Source organism: Mercenaria mercenaria, chromosome 10, assembly GCF_021730395.1.
Source record: "Mercenaria mercenaria strain notata chromosome 10, MADL_Memer_1, whole genome shotgun sequence".
NCBI lineage: Eukaryota > Metazoa > Mollusca > Bivalvia > Venerida > Veneridae > Mercenaria > Mercenaria mercenaria.
In genome coordinates this window covers 79,005,620-79,029,696 of record NC_069370.1, presented here as the reverse complement: position 1 = coordinate 79,029,696, position 24,077 = coordinate 79,005,620, and the positions used below count along the sequence as shown (strand labels likewise).

Genomic DNA, 24,077 nt, shown 5'->3' with positions numbered 1-24,077 from the left:
GGTGAAGAGAAAATACTTACATTCTGTAGACAAACTGGTAGTGGCATCTTGTCCATGCTACTAAGGTTTGTTGTGATTGTAGAGAATATCAGAGCACATGTGGCAGAAATTATGCAGAAGAAGTTTATCATTCCTGTAAAATTATCATAATAAAGCGGCTTCCACATCTTTTGTTATAAGCATAATTATATATTAATTTCTTGTTTGTTCCTATTTTCGGAAATACTTATTTCAAACAAACGTGTAATAGGATTGACATTTCATCAACATATTACAAACTGTTGGAAATCATTTCTTTTTAGTATATCCCTTCATAGTATGGTTATGTCAGTATAAGTTCATGTGTAACTTTGAAAGCAGTGTTTTTCTAACAATTTAATTATGCATTTTCGTTGACTGTGCATTACGAAATAAAGCAATATAGACCTTAAAAGTATTTTGCAATCCCCAAAACATTCTCCTTACATCTTCCGGTAAGACTATTATTTTCATCTAAAACAGTGACCCTTATTGTACCCTATCTTTCTATAAATATTTGTCTTCCGATGCGATTTTAGGAATTAATTGTCTCTAAAGCCTAGCTGGCATGCAATATCTACATGCCTTGATGTAACAATATTGAAAATGATAATCATCTCGCGTGGTAAACGTGCATTCACTTAAATTGATTTCTGTGGATTAAAATGCACACGGCCAGATTATTTTTTACCTTTAAAGAACACGGAAACAGTTTTTGTTTTTTTTTTATGTAAGAAACGCTGGAATTTAATGCATTATGTTTTTTCCCAAAACGCATGTCACTCAGAGAATATCACGAGCTGCATTCCGTTCAGACGAGCAACACAGTCACGTGTTTCTTGAAAACTGATTGACGGTGTCCAAGTCGTGTATATTACTAGCACTCAAAGAAACTCAAAAGGACGCTAAATTTTATATCACAACAGAATAAAAAAAAAGGTTACTGTTGAGTGTTGACCACTTACCAACAAACGGAAAGTTAGAATATGCTGGAACATAAAGGCACAGTGCAATGAGTGGAAGGATTTCTCCAAACACCAACAATAGACCTGAAATATATTTGCATTAACTGCAAGTATAGTCAGTTAGTTTTTTTAGGTGTGAAATACAAAAAAATGCTAGACGTCACACTTGCCTCGTGTTAGAGCGTACGCATTGACTGCGGGGAGTTGAGGGGCCGTGGGTTCGATCCATGGTCGCGTCATACCATAGTCATGAACCTAGAACCTGGTAACCAGTAGCTTCCCTGCTTTGCGTTCAACTCATGGAGATGAATGCTATCAGGAGTGATAAATGTACGTTGTAGAACCTGTTTAAAAGTCGACCTAGAATAAAGTAATATCAACTAAAATGTCTGTTAGATACGTAAGCGGAGATATGATAAAGAGAAAACAGGTTTCTGAGTTTTATTTAAGTAGACAACGTAACAGAGGAATAGTTCTCTTAGCTTATTGAATGCATAAGTAACAATTTAAAAACAGCAAAGTAGAAAACAATGGTAGATGCAATCATACCAAATGCTTGTCTTGGTGAATTTTTACTTGGTAGAAGAAACTGAAACAGCACTAGCACGGAAATCACGAGCATTGGAAATATAAACATATGGTCTGTGGGCCAGTTTCTGAAAGTCCTCTAGTTTTTCGATTTCGTAACCCAGAAATTAGGCAAAGGTTCATCCACTTCAGCCATTAATACATTCATTCCGGGATTGTTTAAGACCGGATGTCGCTTTCTACCGTATGTCAAATAAAAATTATACACATTTTAGTAAACCTTGTGTATGAAAAATGCGGAATTCTCTCTCTTTGAAAGTATTGTTGGCTACACACGAATTCTTAACAGATTGTTTCAATACTGACTTTCAGATATTAGAGTTTTGCTTATGTAACTGTTCTAAATCAATTAAAGCTTCACTGTAACAAAAATTTACCAAATTTTGACGATTTCTACCAAAATTAAGGGGTCAAAATACCCCACCCACCCGAGCTACATTTTTGCCATTTTAAATAACTCATAAAATTATCAAAATTACTATATTTTTTAATAAGACATCATCAAATAATTGTGTTAAGATTCACAATTTTATATATTTTCATGAGAAAATATGAAATATTGCAATCACTTTAGGTTATAGACAACGTGCATGCAAATGTAATACATATAAATCACATGCTGTTTCTCAATAAATCAAGCCTATTTGTGTTTCATTCAGAAAGGTTTTGGGTACCAATAATTTTCTTCTATTTTAGATGTCAAAGTAAGCTTTCATGTATAATTTTAACCTTTATTTGATAAAGATACTTTAAAATGTAACATACGTAACAGCCGCCACTCAAATTTTCCACCTTGAAGAATTAGCAACATTGAAAATACTCCAGCAATTGCATTTGTATGCTTTTAATTAAGATAAACTATGCACACATGACCGTTATAATTTTGTTGGACTTAACCCTGTAACTATTCTCAATTATAGGATGTCGACAAACTACAGTAAAACAACGGTGCCTCTTTCAGCATCACTGTAAAGATAGCATAGATTTAATAGCATTTTATGGATTCTGCTTCAAAAGATAGCATATTGATAATTAACAATAGACTTGGTTACAGTTTGTACGCAGTCTGAATATTTTTGTCTTTCATTCAAAATAAATACAGAACGTGAGGGTATCTAAGAATCAAATGTACGTTACCTAGGTTTTAGTTTATACTTATTTGTTATAGCTCGATTGTAATGAAAGCTTCAAGCCTTTTGAAACCACTCTTTGAGTCCGCTTCCTGGAGAAACCAATACTGGTGCCATATGAGAGGTCATGGTCGTGATCCTAGTGAGGCTCGAAACCAGAACCACTGGATTGAGCGGCCGGCACCTTATCCACTAGACCACCTCTCCTACCTAGGTTTTAAAGGTCACCTATTCAATTTTATATTTCGTATATAATTATTCTAGGCTAATACATGAATCATGCTTACTGGCATCGCAAAGCACCAACTCAGTCAGTTTTTACAGCATTACAAAGATGAAATGAATAATATACAGATTACACAGAACATTAAGTAATATTAAAGCTACATTAAGTAACATTAACGCTATTATAGTTTTGGGGTTTCGATGGACTTAGGCGGTTTCAAGACAGAGGATTTTATATTTTAATGCGTTGTTTTGATATTCACGGAAGGTAAGATTGTATTCATCACTGAAATTATCGGTTTATATGCATTATGTGTTCAAAGTTGCTGATATAATTCCTGAAGTAAATAAACACGGCACATTTTGAACTTATGGAGCATCATACATATACAGTACAACATGGGTACATGTAGTGAAACAAATGACACTTTTTGTAAAACATGCTTTTTAAAATAGTTCTGTTTCTGACCATGATGATTTTCAAATATCACTTAAAATGTGGGACGGAATTACTGAACTACGAATTCATATTACATTCCCTTAACGGAAACATAGATAAGACTCCTTGTTCATATCCTGATTGTGGTATCATTATTGTCAGTGCTGCGTTCTTACTAAAATTCAATATTCTATTTTCAAAACTATTAACAAATACAAAGAAACTAGTTCGTTCAAAAATTTGTGTATTTCAACTGTTACATTTAGATTACCTTGGTATGTAACTGTGTTTCAACCATTGAGTCTAGTAACTACCTTAATCTAATTTCGGTAACGTATGTTTCAGAACTACACAAGAGGACACATTATAACACCTATGTACACCATATGACAGAAATATACTCTAAATTTTGATATGAGAGGTTGCGTGGAAGTCACTTTTCGGTATCAGTATCAGAATAAGTTCATCATACACGTATAAATGCATATGTACATACTTACAGAGTCTGTACTATTTGCTTGGAAAACGCCAGTGGTAATTTGATATCTTCATGACATATCTGTAAAAACTCTTTTTAGTTAAGTGCTTTATTCCGTAGTAAAATCATTAAGCTACATCCTAAAAGGGATTGAAACATACGTTACTTTAAATATTAATTACAACAATACCAATAATTATTGCTCATACAACCAAATAAAAAAAAAAACAGATACGATACACGACTTTTTGATTCCAGGACTTGCTCAGTTTATAGCTGCGAAGCTCTGTACTACCTGTTCATTATGTCAAGCAAATGCATGACTACAGATATATTCATAATAGTTTGGCACTATTTCAGAGGAATACGCATTGAAAGGATTTTGTTGAATGATGTATGATATATCTGACTATTTCTATTTCAAACAAAACAGATAAAACTTTCAAGCACAACCTAAAGGTACATCAATATACATGTATCTTAAATTGCTTTGATAGGTTTAGAACTGTATATGCTCATTTCTAGGATACACTGTATATGTAACATCTATCAGGCAGCCATTCTGATACAAATTAATATTACATTTTAGCTACATTCAAAATCCTTTGAATGAAAATTGAGAGTAACATGTTTAGTTTTAAAAGAAATAAAATCAGTATTTAAATCATATTACTATTATGTCTTTTATGGTACGCATTTTGAAAATGGCGCCATCTTGATTAAAACAATAGAAGTAGTTCATATTGGTAACGTAGTTTTCAATTGAACATTATAAATCCTTTAAAATGTTTAAAAAGACAAAGGTGTTTGTACAATGATCTTTTTCACTACCTCAGAAGAAAGTGACAATTTCATGATATGTTCCATTCTCCATTTCTCATTATTCCACTAGGATACACTGTATATGTAACATCTATCAGGCAGCCATTCTGATACAAATTAATATTACATTTTAACTACATTCAAAATCCTTTGAATGAAAATTGAGAGTAACATGTTTAGATTTAAAAGAAATAAAAGCAGTATTTAAATCATATTACTGTTATGTCTTTTATGGTACGCATTTTGAAAATGGCGCCATCTTGATTAAAACAATAGAAGTAGTTCATATTGGTAACGTAGTTTTCAATTGAACATTATAAATCCTTTAAAATGTTTAAAAAGACAAAGGTGTTTGTACAATGATCTTTTTCACTACCTCAGAAGAAAGTGACAATTTCATGATATGTTCCATTCTCCATTTCTCATTATTCCACTAGGATACACTGTATATGTAACATCTATCAGGCAGCCATTCTGATACAAATTAATATTACATTTTAACTACATTCAAAATCCTTTGAATGAAAATTGAGAGTAACATGTTTAGATTTAAAAGAAATAAAAGCAGTATTTAAATCATATTACTGTTATGTCTTTTATGGTACGCATTTTGAAAATGGCGCCATCTTGATTAAAACAATAGAAGTAGTTCATATTGGTAACGTAGTTTTCAATTGAACATTATAAATCCTTTAAAATGTTTAAAAAGACAAAGGTGTTTGTACAATGATCTTTTTCACTACCTCAGAAGAAAGTGACAATTTCATGATATGTTCCATTCTCCATTTCTCATTATTCCACTAGGATACACTGTATATGTAACATCTATCAGGCAGCCATTCTGATACAAATTAATATTACATTTTAACTACATTCAAAATCCTTTGAATGAAAATTGAGAGTAACATGTTTAGATTTAAAAGAAATAAAAGCAGTATTTAAATCATATTACTGTTATGTCTTTTATGGTACGCATTTTGAAAATGGCGCCATCTTGATTAAAACAATAGAAGTAGTTCATATTGGTAACGTAGTTTTCAATTGAAATTATTTTAACTTCTATTACAGCAATGATTACTTAAATCTTATCCATATGTATGTTTGCAAACTTACTTTTGGCGACCAGTTTGAAAATGACAGGACAGTATCTTTATTAGATTGATCTGGATAACCAAACTTCAATCCTTGGAAACTTATTTGGTTTGTTTTATAATACTGAATATCTAAACAGTAGTAGCTCATCAATATTTGTACATGTAGCCGATTTCAGGTGGTCATTTTGTGAGCGGTAAAATCCTCTGTAACATGTTTCAATCAATATCAAGTGATTCGTGTTATAGTTTTGACTTTTAAAGAGCTACGCCTCTTTCATATGTGCATGTGTGATCAAATTTAAAGCAGTTATTTGGAAATTGGAAAGTGGTGGCCGTCTAAATTTGTATAGTCTGCGTAACTAAATAACCTAATTTGTTGGTAGTTTAACAAACATAAATTTTGGGTGATTTAATAACTACGTACAAAATGACTACTAAGAAGACCTAAGCTAGAAGAGAACTAAAGTCATCAAAATATAAAAACTTTTGTTGCATTAACTCATATGTATAATAATTTTGGATTAATTTGAAATAGCTGTCATCTTGAATAAAGACTTATATTGCTGGATCTGCTTCCATTTTGATGTTCTCCATAGGGAACTTCCATAAAACGTTTGCGGTCGTTTTAGTTTTTGCAATACTTTCATCATTTTTACTGCACTAGCAAAGAATAGGTCTGTCAGTATGCAATTAGCCCAGAAATAAAACATAAACCATAGGTTTAGCCAACTGATATTAAAGTGTAAAGGTGTCTGAAATTTTAGTTAATTATTCATTCATTTCGTTTTCATTACTGTAAACATTAGGATTCTGTTCCTTTATAAAGGATTAAAAGTTCTAAAGATTTCCCGCATAAATATATGTACTAATGTGGTGGGTGGGGTACATCAACCCCTACTTTTTACATTTTATTCAGTATATAATACATATCGTAGCATTCTTTGACAACAAAAGTAAATTATTGATTATTTCAGACATTAAAAGATAAGATTTGTTATAAAAAATGTCGCATAAATGTCTCTTTTACCATCCAAATCGGCGATATCCCTATGCAATGCTAAATCGTATTTATTAGACACCAACGTTTTTAAAATCGTCATTAAATTTTACTGACATGTCGCTCAGACCGACATCCACCCTTAAAAGTTTCCTGAATGATAGTATAAAATCATGGTATAGCTCAACCTTTGCCTAATTTCTGGGTTACGACTTTCAAATTTTTTGGCCTTGGCCCACGGACCAATATCTGTTAGAAGTGAGGCATTTCTCTTTACTGTTGCTGCAATCTTGAGCTGAACATACGACTCATCTGTAGTAAGAACATGTGAAGGAAATAACCAATAAATAATTTAATAAGGCGTGCAACTCATATTATACATCGAAGTACAAAATTAATTAATACATAATCTACCCCACCCCCTCCGCCCCCCTCCTGCCCCAACTTCAAACCCCACCATTTACCAAAACATATTAAAGTGATTTAGGTCATAAATGAAATGGCAGCAGTATGGTAGTGCTACGGTGGTTACAAATCCTTCATTTCAAATTGCAATAATTAATTTATATGTACACAATGTAAAATATCTCATTTTAGGGCTTAAATGAATGTCTATAAAAAGTGAATAAGAGATCATACGGAAAGCAAGATGAATACAGTCTTCACCTTATGGTAACAGGAAATTTGAAAGGATATGTTACTTATAACTGACCCCGATTCGGTTTTCTATAAATCGTTCGTCTTACACATACAGTTGGACCCGTTTAAGGTTTTGTTTACACAAACGACTTTTAAAAGTTGATTGAAAATCAGTCAAAAATAAATTCTATTTTTGTTACAAGTTACCTGGAACAAGATCTGCTCAGCCTTTAAATCTTATGTGTTAGAAATAAATAATTGACCATAACAAACGCGAACCTACCTAAACAACAAGAATAAGTAAACAGATTTATTTCTGCGCTCGCTTTTCGTCCTCTCAGCTGCCATTTGTTCCCGTCTAGGTTGATGATGTTGGGGTCTGTGTCAGCAAGGACAGGAACATCTGTCCTGCTCGTGTTCACGTGCATAAACTCCATCATCACTTTCTGTACAAAAAGTCATACGCTTTACCTTTATATTGATACTCTACAAAGGATCGATCTATGGAACGTGAATAGTAATAAAAAAGAAGAACAGAAGTCCAACCAAAGAAGCTGCTGCCTTTAAAGCAATATACATGAAAATATATGGAACGCTAAACACGACTTTGTGGTTAATTGTCATTCGGCTGTGGTAAGTTTTCAGTCGACAGTGCTTACTTGTCATTCGGCAATACTAACTTGCCATTCTTATGTAGTTACTTTAGATTATGATGTGGTTCGAAGTCGTTCAGCAACACTAGCTTGTCATTCGACAGTACTTATTTGTCATTCTGCAGTGGTTTCCTCTTATTCGGTAGCCAGGTAGTCACTGTTCACAGGTGGTCTTTAACACAGTTCTGACTGTGCTGGTAATTACTATATAACGTAAATGACCTGAGTGTACCTGACTAGAATAAATCCAGGAGCTGAAGATCAGTTCACACGTGTGCTCATCACGTGGAAACCACGTTAAATCTACGTGACAGAATGATCGTGCATGCACGTTTCTCACAAAAAGTACACGTCCTAGACTTGACACCTCAACCAATTTGTCCTGAAATGCTTCTGGTGGATACAGACTGAAAATAGCCATTTGGACTTGACGATTTTTAATAAAACGTTATATAGATATAAAAAATACGGTAAAATTTGAACATAAAAATAAAATTAACACATTTCAAAATTCATTGTTATGATTAATTACTGCTTTGTATTGTTTAAATAATATTTAGTGTTCTTTAACCTATGATAGTTTGATTTCTATAGTTGTTGACCTATACCGCGAAATTAGTGATGTGACGTCACATGATGGCAATGGCCGACTTTTCTTGATTAGAAGTACACATAATTGTTTCTTAGATGGTATCATATTCATTTTCACGCAGTTTTTGATGCATATGACATGAAATATTGTGGTAAAGACCAGAAATACTTCGTTGTGTTGCTTTTTGTTTATTGTCGTTAGTGCCGCGACCGAATACAGATGAACGGTATTCATGTATACATTTACTCTTACAAACAAGAAAAGTGTGTCCGAAGTTTTTCTAAACCTATATTTGCTAGATTAAATTTCCAACTACAAACACTTAAAAAAAGTTTGAAATTGAGTCATATTTTTATCTTGTATAAATATAAAATGCCTACGTATTATAGACGGAAATATCCGGGAGCCAAATTGTAGACGCTGGAACACGTACCTCTGTGACACCGCCGTAATCTCTTGGATCCCATGCCAGTCTCTCGTCTTTCCAGTACTGTTGTTGAAAAAATACATTTCTGAATAACTTCAGTGGAATATTTTGTCATAAAAGGAAAAAGATGACAATTATGGCTTTGATAAATATCTCATATATAGTGAGACAGTCTACAATCATTTTAGACATTCATAAAGTGATTTAAGAAGAAGACGAAGACAATTATGATTGCTTCTTTATCATCACGAAACGTTTAAAACAAATTAGTCATTAAGAAATGCAGTATTGATCATATCCGTACTAAATGGCTTATATATTAATGATAGTCGCTATCGGAAACCCATATGGGCGTGTTAGTAATTTTAGTGGGAGGATAGTGCAAGATACAGAAGACGTTCCAATTCCAGAAGCTTCACTGCTTCTTTAGCGCGCCTTGTGTATAGCACACATACACGAGACTCTTATCCAAATGTTAGTATTTTTTTTTGTTGGAGAAGCGAGGGATCGAACTCTCGATCCTGCTTTCGTGGTCAGAGTTACCACTAGCCCACTGCGCCCGCTGAGTTGTGCACAATAAGCGTGATGTCCACTTTAATTCATGTGTGTGCAAAGAAAAGAGGCTGCTCTCACATCAATATTTCTCCACTTGTTATTACCGCAGTGAGACATATTGTCCTCCTATTTCATGACATCTACAATATAGTCACAATGAAAATTTCATGCAATTTTAGATGGAAATAGGAAACTTTGAATAAATTTGAAAGCGTTGCTATGGGTACAGATAAAACGATCCTTTTCATTTGAATACATTTCGCGTTTATATATGTACCAAAGATAGACTGATTGTAGAAGTCAGCTCTTCTTTATATGCATCCTGAAACGAGAGAAAACAAATAGAAATTGAATCTTTAAATATGCTATAAACTATATATATGTGGTAGGAAAATGCGCTTGTGGCGTGCAATACGGATAAATAGTCTTTGAGTAACTAGATGTTCTGAATAAACGTTTTCTTGCCTTTGATTAAAACAGATAAGCTTCATCACAGAAAGCATATTCTTTTGTTTATCTGTTTTGTTTTCAAAAAATTGATGTGACTTCAACCAAGGAAACAATTGTTTTTAACTAAACATCTTTGAATTGCAGGTATTTGGTTTTTAACTGTGACATGTGTCATATTTTATGATGTATGGTGGCTAATGATGGCCTCCGTGGAACCGTGCTCAACATCAAGCACGTGACTTCATGTACACGTGTTACATCATTCCTTTTACATTTACAGGTTTCACAATGTATCTAAACGAAGAAAATGCCATTAAATGTGGTAACAGAGCAAATAGCTATATGCGAATCATTTTAAAGCATCAAAAGCAATATACATATACTTTAGTTCACTATAGAAAATTTCATGGAATCAAATCTGTTAGAGTCTTCACAAGAGTTTTAAGTCAATTTCAAAATGACCTGGGCGACTACATATCTTGGAAAGTGGGTGTCAAGGTACGACAATGAACAAATAATCAGGAGTTAATTCCTGGCGCTGTGTGAATCATACACCGGATTCATATTAAATGCCATTTAAAAGCTTGAAATCAATGAAGTTATAGAAAATATTACTGATAAGTAATTCATGGAGACAGCTTAACAATTCGTGCTGAGACAATTATCGTCGCCGTGCAGGCTTCAATATTAGCTTTTTCTACAATTACGAGAGAAAGTTCTGTGTTTACTGTCTTAATTGAAGGTCTGACTCAATGGATTTGTTTTGCTAGCAAATTACCATTAATATTGTTTGATGTTGCTTCTAATATTTCAGCGGCGCATAGTGAAGATGGAAATCTGTATTGTGATGGAAGAAGAGCATTAGTATACGTTAGTATACGGATATGCAGGTATGCAGGTTAAATACACCGTGCTCTTTGTTTTGTAAGAAGTACGAAGTTTTACGCTGCATGTTAAAGACAACTTCTCTATGATCGGAAGCAGAAGAAGGAGAAGAATAGTATATTTCAAAATGTTTTAAACTTGACCCATTATTTTCATAGAAAATAGGTTTTGAATGACCAACTGTTTAGCAGAGGACAGGGGTCCGAGTACCGTCGTTTAGGGAAGCATGTTAAATTGTTTAGCTATGTTCCAAGGCTGTTTCAAATAGGAACCGAAGTTTCAAAGTATCTGACACTTGTTTCGAGCAATGATCAACTATAGTGCCCAACTGGTTTGTAACATAGTCACGGACTGGTCGGTTATCATCGCTCAACTAACTCGTTTATATTTATTTCGTAAAACTGATTATTTTATCATAGTTATCTTTTCAAGGGAAGGGACTTTTACTAATGCAGGTAGAACTTGTGGCCCGGCCCAAATGCTATAATTTCTTTGATTGTTAATGTATTCATATACTGTATTTGTATTAAAACATGTGTTGTATGCAAAAAGATATGTTTTCTTCATAACTGATGGGCAATTATTGCAAATGTCTGGTGTACAATGAGCCAGATGTGTTTGTAATATGTGTCAGCAAGTGATTTTTGTCTTTGCGACCAGTGCAGACCGAGATCAGCCTGCACATCCATGCAGGCTGATCATGGTCTGCACGGTTCGCTTTTCAGTCGGTCAATTTATATAAACACCTCTTTGAAGTGGTATTGTCCAAATTGAATGATGGACCAGTCCATTTTAGAAATTTAGCAGGCTAAAGGTTAAATCTAGATGAAAATTTTAATGCTACATTTTGGCTTTCGTAGTGAAATAACGTAATGAGAAATAACTAAATTACATGTATAATTGTGTACTGGTCTTTTTTATTTACTTCAAGCTTATTAGAACCACTCTCGAGTCCGCTTCCTGGAAAAACCAGTACTGGTGTCATATGAGAAGTTATGGTCGTAACCCCAGTGGGGCTCGAACCCACGACCCCTGGACTGAGCGGCCGACATCTTATTCACTAAACCACCACCCCCCTTAATCGACTGGACGAATTGCTTTATATATTGAATGGCATGAACAAATACAATCCTACTGATTTTAAAACCACGATCTTTTAAACTATATCAGCATTTTACGACTAGAAACAGTTTCATGCGTATCAGATATGTCTGGAACTAATCTGATAAAAATGAATTTAGAGTTCAAAGTATAATTAAGAAAAACGGCATTTCTCAAAGAACTAGACTGGGTAATTTACAGTTTCTTCCTAGTAAATCTTCATAGATAATAATTTTCTCTGCGTGATATACGTGCGATTTACTCAAAAATGTTGATGGATGGACATACCTTTTCAATTCAATTTCTGTAAAAGGAATCTGGATTTCCTGTACCTAAACAAAAGAATTCAAAACGTTTATTTTTGCAGTGTGACCAACACATTCAGAAAACCATCACCAGCTACCTGGATGGAATCAAGCTCCGGTTTACTGTTGGTGACCAGCTGATCGGCTGGCAGAAATTGGAGAAAGGGATCGTCACAGGATGCACAGTTTCCGCGGTACTCTTCATCACGGGGATGAACCTACTGATCAACGCCGCCCAACGAGAGACTTGTGGACCAAAGACGGAATCAGGGATCTACCTCCGATCTAGCCGAGGCTTTATGGACGACCTCATGTTGGCAATACAAGCTAGATGGATGCTGACAGCTCTGACAGACGTTGCCTCATGGACAAGAATGAAGTTCAAGGCTGCTAAATCCAGATCTCTCATCATCAAGACGACAGAGAGGTTCAAACTTCAGGTACAGAACAAGGAGATCCCGTTCATAGTGAAGAGCCCGATAAAGTACCTTGGTGTGTGATTTGACGCTAGTTCACTGGATAGGGACAATGTCAAGAAAGTTGAGAACCAGGAAGAGGACTAACTGGCAAGTTCAAAACCTAACTCTACCAGCACGCCCTACTCGATCTCAAGGCTGATTTGGCCTTTGATAATATACGAGGTACCTAGCTCAACAGTGAAATCCCTTGAGAGACTCACCAGCCGACATTTGTCGGCTAGGAATGTCCCCAAGTTTCACCAGCGCAAGAATGTACGAGAACAGCAACACACTACAGCTCCCATTGTCTTCACTGGTGGAAGAATTCAAGACAGCCAAGACAAGAATGGTGGTAACTCTGAGAGACTCCCAGGACGAACTTATCCGTGAAGCAGGGATTGTAACAGAGGCAGTGAGCCAGGCAGAGAGCTCACTCAAGCACAAAGACATGGTCGGAATGACTGCTGTCGGACGTCAAGGTATCGGTGTCACCAAGATATTACTGCGGAGCAGGTCAGACCAGAAAGAGAGGCGAGCCATGATCAAGTCAACGGTCAGGAGAGCGGAAGAACATACCAGACAAGCGAGGGCGGTGGAAATGAGATCACAGTGAACATATAGACAAGGTGGAACACCACAGACAGGAGGAGACATCGTGAAGTACGAACCACTGAGACTGTTGTTTCTCCACAGGTCTGTCTATGATCTTCTACCATTACATTCGAACCTCTGCCGATTGCGACTCCCAGCCAACCCTAAATGCCGCCTACGTGACAGACCAGGCCAGGCACACTAGAGTATGTACTTTCATCCTGTTCAACATCACTGACACTGTGAAGATACAGATGGAGACATGACACAGTCCTCAGAGAATTGGCTGACTGACTGGAGGGAGAGAGAAAGAAAGAACGTGGAAGTAATACCCCATCAAATTCATTTCGCCTAAGTATTCGCCTTTGCCAAGCCGGGTGAAACTGCAAAGAGAGCAAACTCACAGCAAGCATCGATCCTAGACGGCACTACCGGATGGAACATGAAAGTGGACCTCGGGATGAGACTTGTTCTTCTTGCATTCTTTGCTTTCAAAGTATCTTTTACAGATTTTATTGTATTCACAGACATTGGTCCAGACTACCTTGAGACCATATATCGTTCTGTGGTCCAAGGCGGGGAAGAAGCTCATCGTCATCGAGCTTACAGTACCAAGGGAGATAAGATATGAGGAGGCCTACGAGGGAAAGAATGCAAGTGAGACTTTGCAGGCAACGAGGTTGTCATACTTGGCTGTTCCCCGTTGAAGTAGGCGTTAGAGGGTTCTGTTCGCAGTCCGTTTGTCGACTGATGACAACAGTCGAAACTTGGAACTACTAGCAGAGAGAGATGGAAGGCTATCCAGAGACTGAGCCAAGCTGCTGAACGTGCGTCTAGCTGGTTGTGGCTGAGATTGGAGGAGAAGAGCTGGAAACAATCAACCAACGCACTGTGACTGATCACCACTGTGGGCCCATCCGCCCCGAAAATGTTCATGGATTTGAGGGCCGAAACTCCACGGCGGACTCCACATTGATGATGTTGTTTGAGCAGCATTCTACAGTCCATAACCGGTACTACGTCTGTTTCTCTACACATTCGTTAGATTATGGCTTCCATATTCATCAACTTGCGGCTAGGTATCCCTTCCACTTTTCTACCGCGCTAATATAAAATGAAGCAGCTCATTGTACTAAAATGTAGCAAATGTATTACTAATATATTAATAATTATATTGCGTAATAAATTTTTGTTTTGTCATTTCAGCTATATGTTAGCCTGTTCTGCTGTAAAAAGCTATATTGCCTGATTTAGGTGTCAACAAGTTCAAAAATGTGCTCGGAAAGAAATTTATGGTTAATGATATATTTTACAAATAACATTGTGGTAACGTCTTGATGCGAGGAGATACAGGGCTGGTTCTCCGTTACCTGATGTAATAAATTAAGTGAGAAAGCTTTATAACAGATGGTTCAATACGGAACATGTTTAAAAAAAGAAAAAGTGGAAAAGTAAAATGTTACAAATATGGTGAACAATCTAATTTCTATTTGTTTTAAATAAAGTAAATACGCGTAAATAATATCAGTTATATACATATCATTTAAAATTTAATGTAATTTGTCGTAAAGTTTCAATAGGTCTATATTGCTCAGAAGCGCGCAGCAGTTCTTTGCGTATTTGGTGTAACATTTTTCGCTGTCATTTGTTCGATCAAGTATCCGCATTTATTATTACCAAATACATCTGCTATATAATAATCTTTAAAAAGAAAAGCCTTAAAAGTATTTGGACAGATCTCTTCTGGCCTTTAATATTCACAATGACAACTCTAAAATCTGTATATTGATAATATATAGTATTATAATGATATTACTGATATCTTTAAGATACGCACAACAAATACGGATACTCAAAGAAAGGAAGACGATGCTTAAGACAAGACTAAGATGCTCAAAAGGCATAGGGTCCTTAAAAAGCATGTTTTCTTGATTTTTTTTACACTTGGGACATTAATCTTCTCAAACAATATTTAATGAATCCATTTTCTAGTATTCTTCCATTGTAACATGTTATTAAGTGAGCAAATTTCTGTTGTTTATTTACTAAATAACGCTTCATTCATACATGGTGGTTTCCCTTTCTACCTTATACTTATACTTATACTTATTGCGCAACTTGTTACAATATAAAATTCAAACATCACAGTTTAAAAAAAAAAATAGGCAAAGCACATTTCTAATGATTTTTTTAACATACTACAAAAATAGCCAGTCGTTATAATTATAAATAATTTTTAAAGCAATGACTCATAGTATTCAAGTAAAGTGGACCTAAACAACGCTTTTAATTAGGAAATTTCAATTTTCTTAGTACAGAAAAGGCCATTATTCTGAAAAATGTAGGCTGGAGTTATGGTTCCTGGCAAAAATCCTAACCTAATAATGATGAGTGTGCAGAGTTTAAAAGCTACTATTCTTAGTTTTTAAAGTAGAGTGTAGCAAAATATATAATGAAAATAATTTCAATTTTCTTGAGTATAAAAAGGGTCATAACATACTCATATGATAACAATATATCAGTGTGTGCAGTTTCAAGGCCGTTGCACTCATATTCAATTAAAATGGACCTAAACAAAAATTTTAACCAAGAAATTCCATCTGAAACGCGGCACCACCACCAAAACGGGTTTTCAACGTTTGACATCTGACACTTTGATATGGATATAAATATATGTTCAAGTTCCAAGGTATATACAACAAACCAGTATCTACCACCCTATCCATTTCTTTGTCCAAATAAAAGCTATCCCTGTTCCTAGTTTTGTGACAAGTTAAAGTTACTGAGCCGAAACTAGTTTTCATAGTTCTGCTCAATGTGGGAGTAAGTCAAAACTTTAGAAGGCAGTTTTTTGTACGTTGCCCTTTCAGTCGATATATGTCATCTTTGTATTAAGTTAGAATAAAAGCCCTTCAACACTTTATGATATATGCCTCGAACAGGTATAAGCCCGTTGGGAGAGCGCATATCTACGGAACGCGGGATCGTGAGTTCGTTCTCCGGGCGAGGCGTTTATTCTCCTCGACGATTGATAACAGACATTTTGTCTGAAATCATTCGTCCTCCACATCAGATTCATGCGGAGAAGTTGTTAATTACTTGCGGAGAACAGGTATATTTAACGAAGTGAGCAAAGCTGAGTTATGGTTCTTGTGCAATACATGTCCTCCCAGCACTATCTAGCATTGTTAAATTTCTATCAAACTCTTTTAATTGTTTTGGAGATATACTCTGCACAAACGTTTTATACGTAAATCAGATAAAGGGCGATAATTAAAACAGTGAGTAAGACAGAGCAGACTGCACTTTCTCTCAATGGTTTCTGAATCTGTCATTGTGTGAAATTTAAACTTCATCACCTTTACAATGTCCTTGCAGTAGTTTATGTAATTCTGAGTTATGTCCAAGAAAGAAGTGTAAGGAGAAAATCATTAACAAGAGGGCCATGATGGTCCTAGATTGCTCGCCTGAGATTCAGAGCTTAAAGACACGCCACAAAATAACTGTACTCTTATGTATTTCCATGATGGTAATTATACACGATTTGCATGAACACAATGAGAAATACAATACTAGTAATCTAGTTACAATTTGGCAGCGACATATGTAAGGCCAAGACAATGCGTTTATTGTCAAATATTTTATTACATTTATATTGCAGAATGCACAGTACTTGGTGTATTAAATTGAGCTTAGACCACACTTTGTTTCTACATAGGCATGTCGTCTTACTGCGACTGAAAATTGCTACATCAACGCGTAACATATACATATCTCTACATGAGATAACACAATGTCGAAATAAAATATGCCAAAACGTCTATCGTTTCCGCATCAAGTAAGGAGTCAATTAACGCTTTCTCTTACTGTTTAAATCCTAAATGGATAGCATTCATTATACTTAATTATATACGGTATGATCAAGTAAGTAGGTCGTTTTATTTACCCTAGGTTGATTTTTACGACCTAGTCCAAATACTGTTCGACATCATACATTTTGAAATAGACCTGTAATAGTTACAACTTTAAAATTACATCCTCTTAAATTAGAAAATGTATAAAATAGTGGGGTAAAGTTTGTTTAATATCGAATTAATGTTTTATTTATTTATTTATTTATTATCTTTTTATTTATTTTGGTCTTGTGTTAACCCTTGCGAATAACGCAAACATAATTATTAGTTCTTTTTCTAAATCAGTCAAATTGCTTAAATTAATAAATATTGGAATTATATCAGTCTAGAGAAGTTGGCACCGATATTGAAGATCGAAAATCGAAATTCAATTCTGAGCTAGCTTTGACCTTCAAGCCAGCTCGAACATCGAAATTCAAATTTTCATAAAGTGGAATTTCGATAGGGGGTGAATTTGAAGCCCATATTAGTACATATCTCCACGACAAAATTGAAGCACGTATCTATACGTAAAAATAACTTTTCGATTTACAATCAAATTAGTGCTTGTTTCTTTTTCACAACGTGCGTGTTTTTTTTCTAATATATGATAAATTTACACTTACAAGATCTTCTATCCGTACTATCGCCGGGTAGACTTTTACTGCTACATACGATCCCGACGTCCTCGTCGGCAATACATCTTTCCTGTACCCATTCTGTAGTTTAGCAACCAGCCGGCTTATATCTCTGTACTGGGCGTCCACTGTGATAAAAAGGTAATATTTGCCAGTAGAGGTCAAGGAGAAAAACGATTACATCTTCGTATACATTACAATAAAGGTGAATAAGATTGTAAATGAAATTTTGGATGCCTAAATATAACAGTTTTACTTCTTTGATCCAGCTCTTTGAGAACAGATGTCGGTTCAACATACAATATGATACCTTACAGATGAAAATCGTGTTGTGGTTTTATTGTACGTAGAAATTGTAGCTAATCCGAAAGACTATATAATATTTGTCAAACCGTCGCCGGACCATAATGTGGTGTTTACTATAATTACAATACCTATCTGGATGTTACATGAAATGTGTCGCGACAAAACGTTCTTTTTTCGTACCTATTACTTATAAGAATTATCAATAAGTTTATAATTTTGCTCTTTTATTTATTTATTTTTTTTTTTCGTTTAGTATTTTCCGTTTACGTCATTTCCAAATCAATCTGACTTAAGTACTTGATCTTCTAAACGAAGATCTGAGAACGACCCATTCACATACGTCTTCTGTATATTTTGGATTTCCAGTATGGCTATTTTTATTTTAACCAATCAGACGACTTGTTCTAAAAGTCAAAGAGTAAGAAAATGTGCGTTCATTCCAGGATTCGAACCCGGGACCCCTCGCTTACAACGCAAGCGGGCTACCGACTGAGCTAACCGACTATCTGACACATTACGATATAAGAATTGTAAATATCAAAAGTAAAGGCTACAGGTAGATTTGCAAAATGTTGTAAGTTAAGCTCTGATTGGCTAGCGAAAGGGTCGTCAGAACGAGGCTATGAATAGGTCGTTCTCAGATCCTATGCGTAGCGTAATAGGAGATGTACTTTAGTCAGATTGTTTCCAAATGATACTCCTTCACAATCATGACAATAGTGTTCCTATTGGAGTGACATGTTCGACGTACGATTACGAATACAATTTTAAATTAGACAGAATTTGGGCCTGAGAAGCGGCATCAAATATTAGCGTGCGAATCAGTACGGTCTGTTTCTTAGGATAGATAAAAAGAACGGGTGACAAAAAAATGAGAGAGGGAAGGATATATATATATATATATATATATATATATATATATAAAATAACGGTCTAGGAAGTGAGATTTAGACATGTAAATCATTAACGTAGGAGCTTCAGTGACGAAGATTGATGAAATGTATGTAATTCTTGATGAAAACGAACCCAGGACTTTCCGCTACACATAACATGTTCCGTATGAGCGTTTTCCTGTATGATGAATGATAAAAAAAACGGATGAAGAGAATTGATTAGCAGCTTAATTAAAAGCATTCCGCTGTTGCGTTAAATTCTAAAATCAATCACGAACATAAAAAAAACATGAAGGATGCTTACTGAGCCAAGTTACATGTAAAAATTATGTGAATATGACATGCACATTTTAAATGGCGTTACAAATCAATTCTGCAAGGTAAAATGAGTTTTTTATTTCATTACCGTCCGCTGAGAATATCAAAGCGTCAAGTTCGTTACTTTCTTCGTTTTCCTTATTCCCGATCAACAGCCTATATATGCATGGAAAACTCACTCATGACTATCAATAACACCCTGTAACAATATAATCTGACTCAAAAGTTCGAGAATGAAAAAAGCTTAAGTTAATAAATAGCTTTGAGTCGTTCTTTTATTCTTCACGGTTGTTTCAGAAAAGCTATCTTTAATTAATTGTTAGATGATATACTTTTTCTGTAGCACTTACAGTAATCCTGATGTTAATATGTTAAAATATTTTTGTGTTGAAGTATATTATAAAATTGGCTGTATATTAAGAAACGGAATCTTAGGCGATAAAAGTGTTTTTGTAGGGATAATGCACGTTTTTTTGTGTATTAACGTCTGCAGAAGCCCGCGGGATTGTTTGTGACCGGGTATTAACGTCTGCAGAAGCCCTTGGGATATGTTTGTGACCTCGACCGTGTACTGTCGCTATTCTTGCACCAAAAAACAGTACACGACGACTTAATGCATTGTTTTCATATGTGATGACTTAACAATTCCGGTACATTTTTAGTTACCATTCGGTTGTTCTTGGAAACGGTAAACATGTTTTAAATATCCATAACCAGGGCACAAATATCAACAACACTACCAAAAGCGTGATTTGAAGGTTTTTGAGCATCTTATTTATATTTCTAGTTATTATAAACGTTATAGTATCCATAATTGTGCATATAACTTAAAAATTCGATTAACAGGAACACAATTTTAAGAATGATAAATTTACATTCGAATTATTTTGAGTACGAACACATTTAGAGTACGGATGAGTACGAGGATAGTGACTAGCTTTCAAGGTTTATTATATGAATTCTGCGAAATATCAGGTAAAAACATACCGACTGATACATATAAAAATCATAAATATAATACATAAAAACGAGCAATAGCACAAGTTACACGCGATACTTATTTATTCAGTTATTTACAATAACTGAACAGACGCTTTGTAAAGGAAGTGAACTCTAAGAGAAGCTAGTGCGTACATTGATGGGGGCAGTACGTTCGGGGTTGGAAACTGATACAGCTAAACATACTATGGATTACATTGTATCTATAATGCTACAAGAAGAGGTTGTTATGGAAGAAACAAGACGCAGATGCCAAATATCAGTGTGCGCAAAAATACATACATACATACATACGTACGTCCCTGGCAAAGCATTTCAAAAATAAAAATCATGTATTAACAGCACGTGAATTGCTTTGTTTGCACACGGTTTTTCTTCCGTTTATACATGGGCGGATCCAGTGAAAAAAGTAGTTTTTATGCAAGAATAAAGTTTAAGACTTAATTATTCAAAGTTGAAGGAATATATATTTATAACAGAATATCACATTGAAATATTATAACAAGTTCTTTTGAATGATGCATATCTTTCATGCATGTTGATTTCTTATTATTCTTTCAAGTTTCTGAAACACTCGGGACCACCGAGTGCCCATCATCACAAGTTGGATTGTAGTCACTAAACAGCGAATGTGACTGTGATACATTTACTAACGCAGGTACTATAGTTATGAATGTGATATTTTAGTAAAGATAAACGTCTCTTTGAATTCTCATGTACATTTTATGTTTATGTATATTTAATGATTTGTATTATTTGTATATGGATGAGACTACAATAAAGAATAAAATAACTTCATCAGTCCATGTGATTGTAAATATCAAGCTGGTTATGAGGAAAACAATGACAATACAGCATGTGATGCTGGTTTAAGTCATTTCCTTCGTGATTTCATCATGTACGTTATGACAATTTTGGTCACTATATGTCATGTGTGGCAACTTTTATCTAATTGTTTAATTCTGATGCAATCATTCACTACAGCTCTAAGAACAAAGGTCAGACCTTTGATACAATTATTTTTTGGGTTTCTTTACAAACGTGACACAGCAAATCTATTGAATTTTGCCTGATTCCTTTCACTTACTCTAAGTTCGCTCCCGGTGCAATATAGATTATGTGTTCTCAAAAATGCCCATGCCTTTGTCTCATTACACATATTTTAATTTATAAATCTTGATCTGCAAATAAACTAAATCTGATACAGAATGATATATAACAAAAACGGCATTTTATTATATTATCCTTTTCTTACTCGCAACTATTGACAGAAAATCAGATGTTAAATACTCTAAACTCTTATTGCTGTAGAGTATATAACTAATATCACTTTATCTCTTAGAAATGAAATCTCAAGCCATTTAAGCGTTTTTAAGTCCGAATATTCAACATTGACGGAATATATCAATATAACAGAATATCAAATCAAAATTGTTATGATAAATTCTTTTGAAAGATGCATATGTATTATGTATGTCGAATTATTATGATTAGTTCTTTGAATTATACATTATCTATTATACATGTTGATTTCTTATTATCCTTTCAGGTTACTGTATTTGTCGGGACCAGGTAGTGACGGTAGGACCGTATAAACCTTTACTTATTTCCATTTAACTTAATGTTACTCAAATTACACTCCCTATAAAAAGGGGTGAATGCGTGGTCTGTTTGTATTGATAATTTAGATGAAGGGTGTTTATTTACAGATATATTATTTTCTCTATGATGTAATATAGTACAAAAAACGAATTAAAGATAAGAGTTAACAATACAATCAAGATGTTCTAATGTCTAGTAATTTAACAGAAGAAAAATGAATAGATAAACACAATATTATTTCCTAAAAAAGCTTGTTCAGTTTTAATACAAAAAGCCCTCGACATTAATGTATTATGTATTCATGGAAAGAAAGTAACACAACCCAAAATTAAACATGATGCTTGTTTTTTCTAAATTGCTTCCTACAGTTGTAAAGCGAAATACACAAATTTAATATATACTTAATTACTTATTTAATACTGCTGACACATTTAATCCTTTTAGCATTTCATTTTTGAAATGAAACATTTTTAAGACTTTGAGAAAATATTATTCTAACTTGTTATAAAGTTGAGCAGTTATCATGCAATGATTGGCCTTTATTTTCTTGAGATTATATCGTTTTGTATGTATTTATAAAAAGGAACATTTTTAATTGCTTCTGTTAGGTATCGGAACGATAGGTAAATATTGGTGAAGATCAATACCCGAGTCATAATCTAGTAAATACAGTTTTACATTACTCTTCCTTACAAATGGTAGTGACCTTGATTATAGAATGAAATGTAAATGTTATCTTTATATTTTTCTCGGTCGGCTTCAGCTCACAACATACATTTCATAGCTCGCACGATTATACATCCTAATATTTATGACTGATTGATTGATTGATTGATAGACTGATTGATGACAATGATAATTGGTGACAATATTTGATGGTAATGATTGAATCCAATCCCGGAAGATCTTATCCATTACTAAAATATGAAGCTCTACTTTTTTGATAGTTGTTATGAATACTCGATAAATTCGGTTTTATAAGCTTTAAACGTAAGAGTATAAAATATATTTACTTACCCGTTTGAAAAATCAAGAACACAATAAATGTTAAACTTCCTTTCCTATACATACTTTTCTTGTTATTTAAGGTGTCGTTTTATTATACTGTGTATCTAAAACAATGAATCAGATGTACATCTAGTATGCAATAACACGATCGCTGAGTATGTAATATATATATATATATATATATATATATATATATATATATATATATATATATATATATATATATATATCCGGTTACGTTTATATTTGTTTATTTAATAAAAATGTATAACATTTACGAGATCGTACATGGATGTCATTAGATCTATTTCGCTGAAGCCTAACTTTGATATTATTGCTTTCAAACTTGTAATTGTATATTTTAATGTATCTCAACGTGACATTGATTTTTGTGCGATATGAGAAATTTTCTCGTGTATTTTTATTATCGTTATAACAATTTGAAAAGCTCTTCTAGATTTAATGGAAAACTGTTGGGAATTGCTCATTGTCACCCTTACAGAATCATTTCTCATTTTCACGCGTTCTCTGAACAATGCTTTTATAAGCGACAGTGTGCGGAAGCCGTGATAAAATTGATAACAAATTCCAATGCATTATGGCATGTCAAACGTTGCTAAATTATATACGTATACATGTTATTATTATTGTATGTTTGTTATTGTTATTCAATGTCGTGTCATTCATATTCTAAGTGTTACCATTGTTATTCTATATGTCGTTATTTTTATTGCACATGTATGTTCGATATTCTTATTGTAAAAGACGTTATTGTTGTTGTATGTTCATTATTGTTTTTGTAAGCTTGATATTCTTATTGTATGTGGGATTTCCCGCGATATAAATAGCACACGCGATATCATGAAATAGCACAGCGACGCTATACAAATTATACAATCACATAACATAGAATAAGAATGACACGTTTTGTAAATAGAATCGTCAGATATTGAACAACAATGATGACTTTTACCATAAGAATATCGAACATACAATAAGAATAACGAC

At 34.1% G+C, this 24,077-nt stretch overlaps 1 protein-coding gene across 1 annotated transcript in view; it reads right to left on the bottom strand.

The window, feature by feature from the left end:
- Positions 1 to 23,235, bottom strand: part of LOC123561190 (neuronal acetylcholine receptor subunit beta-3-like) — a 31,408-nt gene extending 8,173 nt beyond the window's left edge. The window contains exons 1-8 of the mRNA XM_053516570.1: positions 23,079 to 23,235; positions 17,932 to 18,071; positions 9,900 to 9,944; positions 9,021 to 9,130; positions 8,281 to 8,455; positions 7,679 to 7,841; positions 984 to 1,067; positions 21 to 133 (exon numbers count right to left, since the gene is read on the bottom strand). Of these exons, the coding sequence (XP_053372545.1) occupies positions 21 to 133; positions 984 to 1,067; positions 7,679 to 7,841; positions 8,281 to 8,455; positions 9,021 to 9,130; positions 9,900 to 9,944; positions 17,932 to 18,071; positions 23,079 to 23,130 (882 nt within the window). The 5' untranslated portion in view covers positions 23,131 to 23,235. The remainder of the gene's footprint in view (positions 1 to 20; positions 134 to 983; positions 1,068 to 7,678; positions 7,842 to 8,280; positions 8,456 to 9,020; positions 9,131 to 9,899; positions 9,945 to 17,931; positions 18,072 to 23,078) is intronic.
- Positions 23,236 to 24,077: the final 842 nt, after the last annotated feature.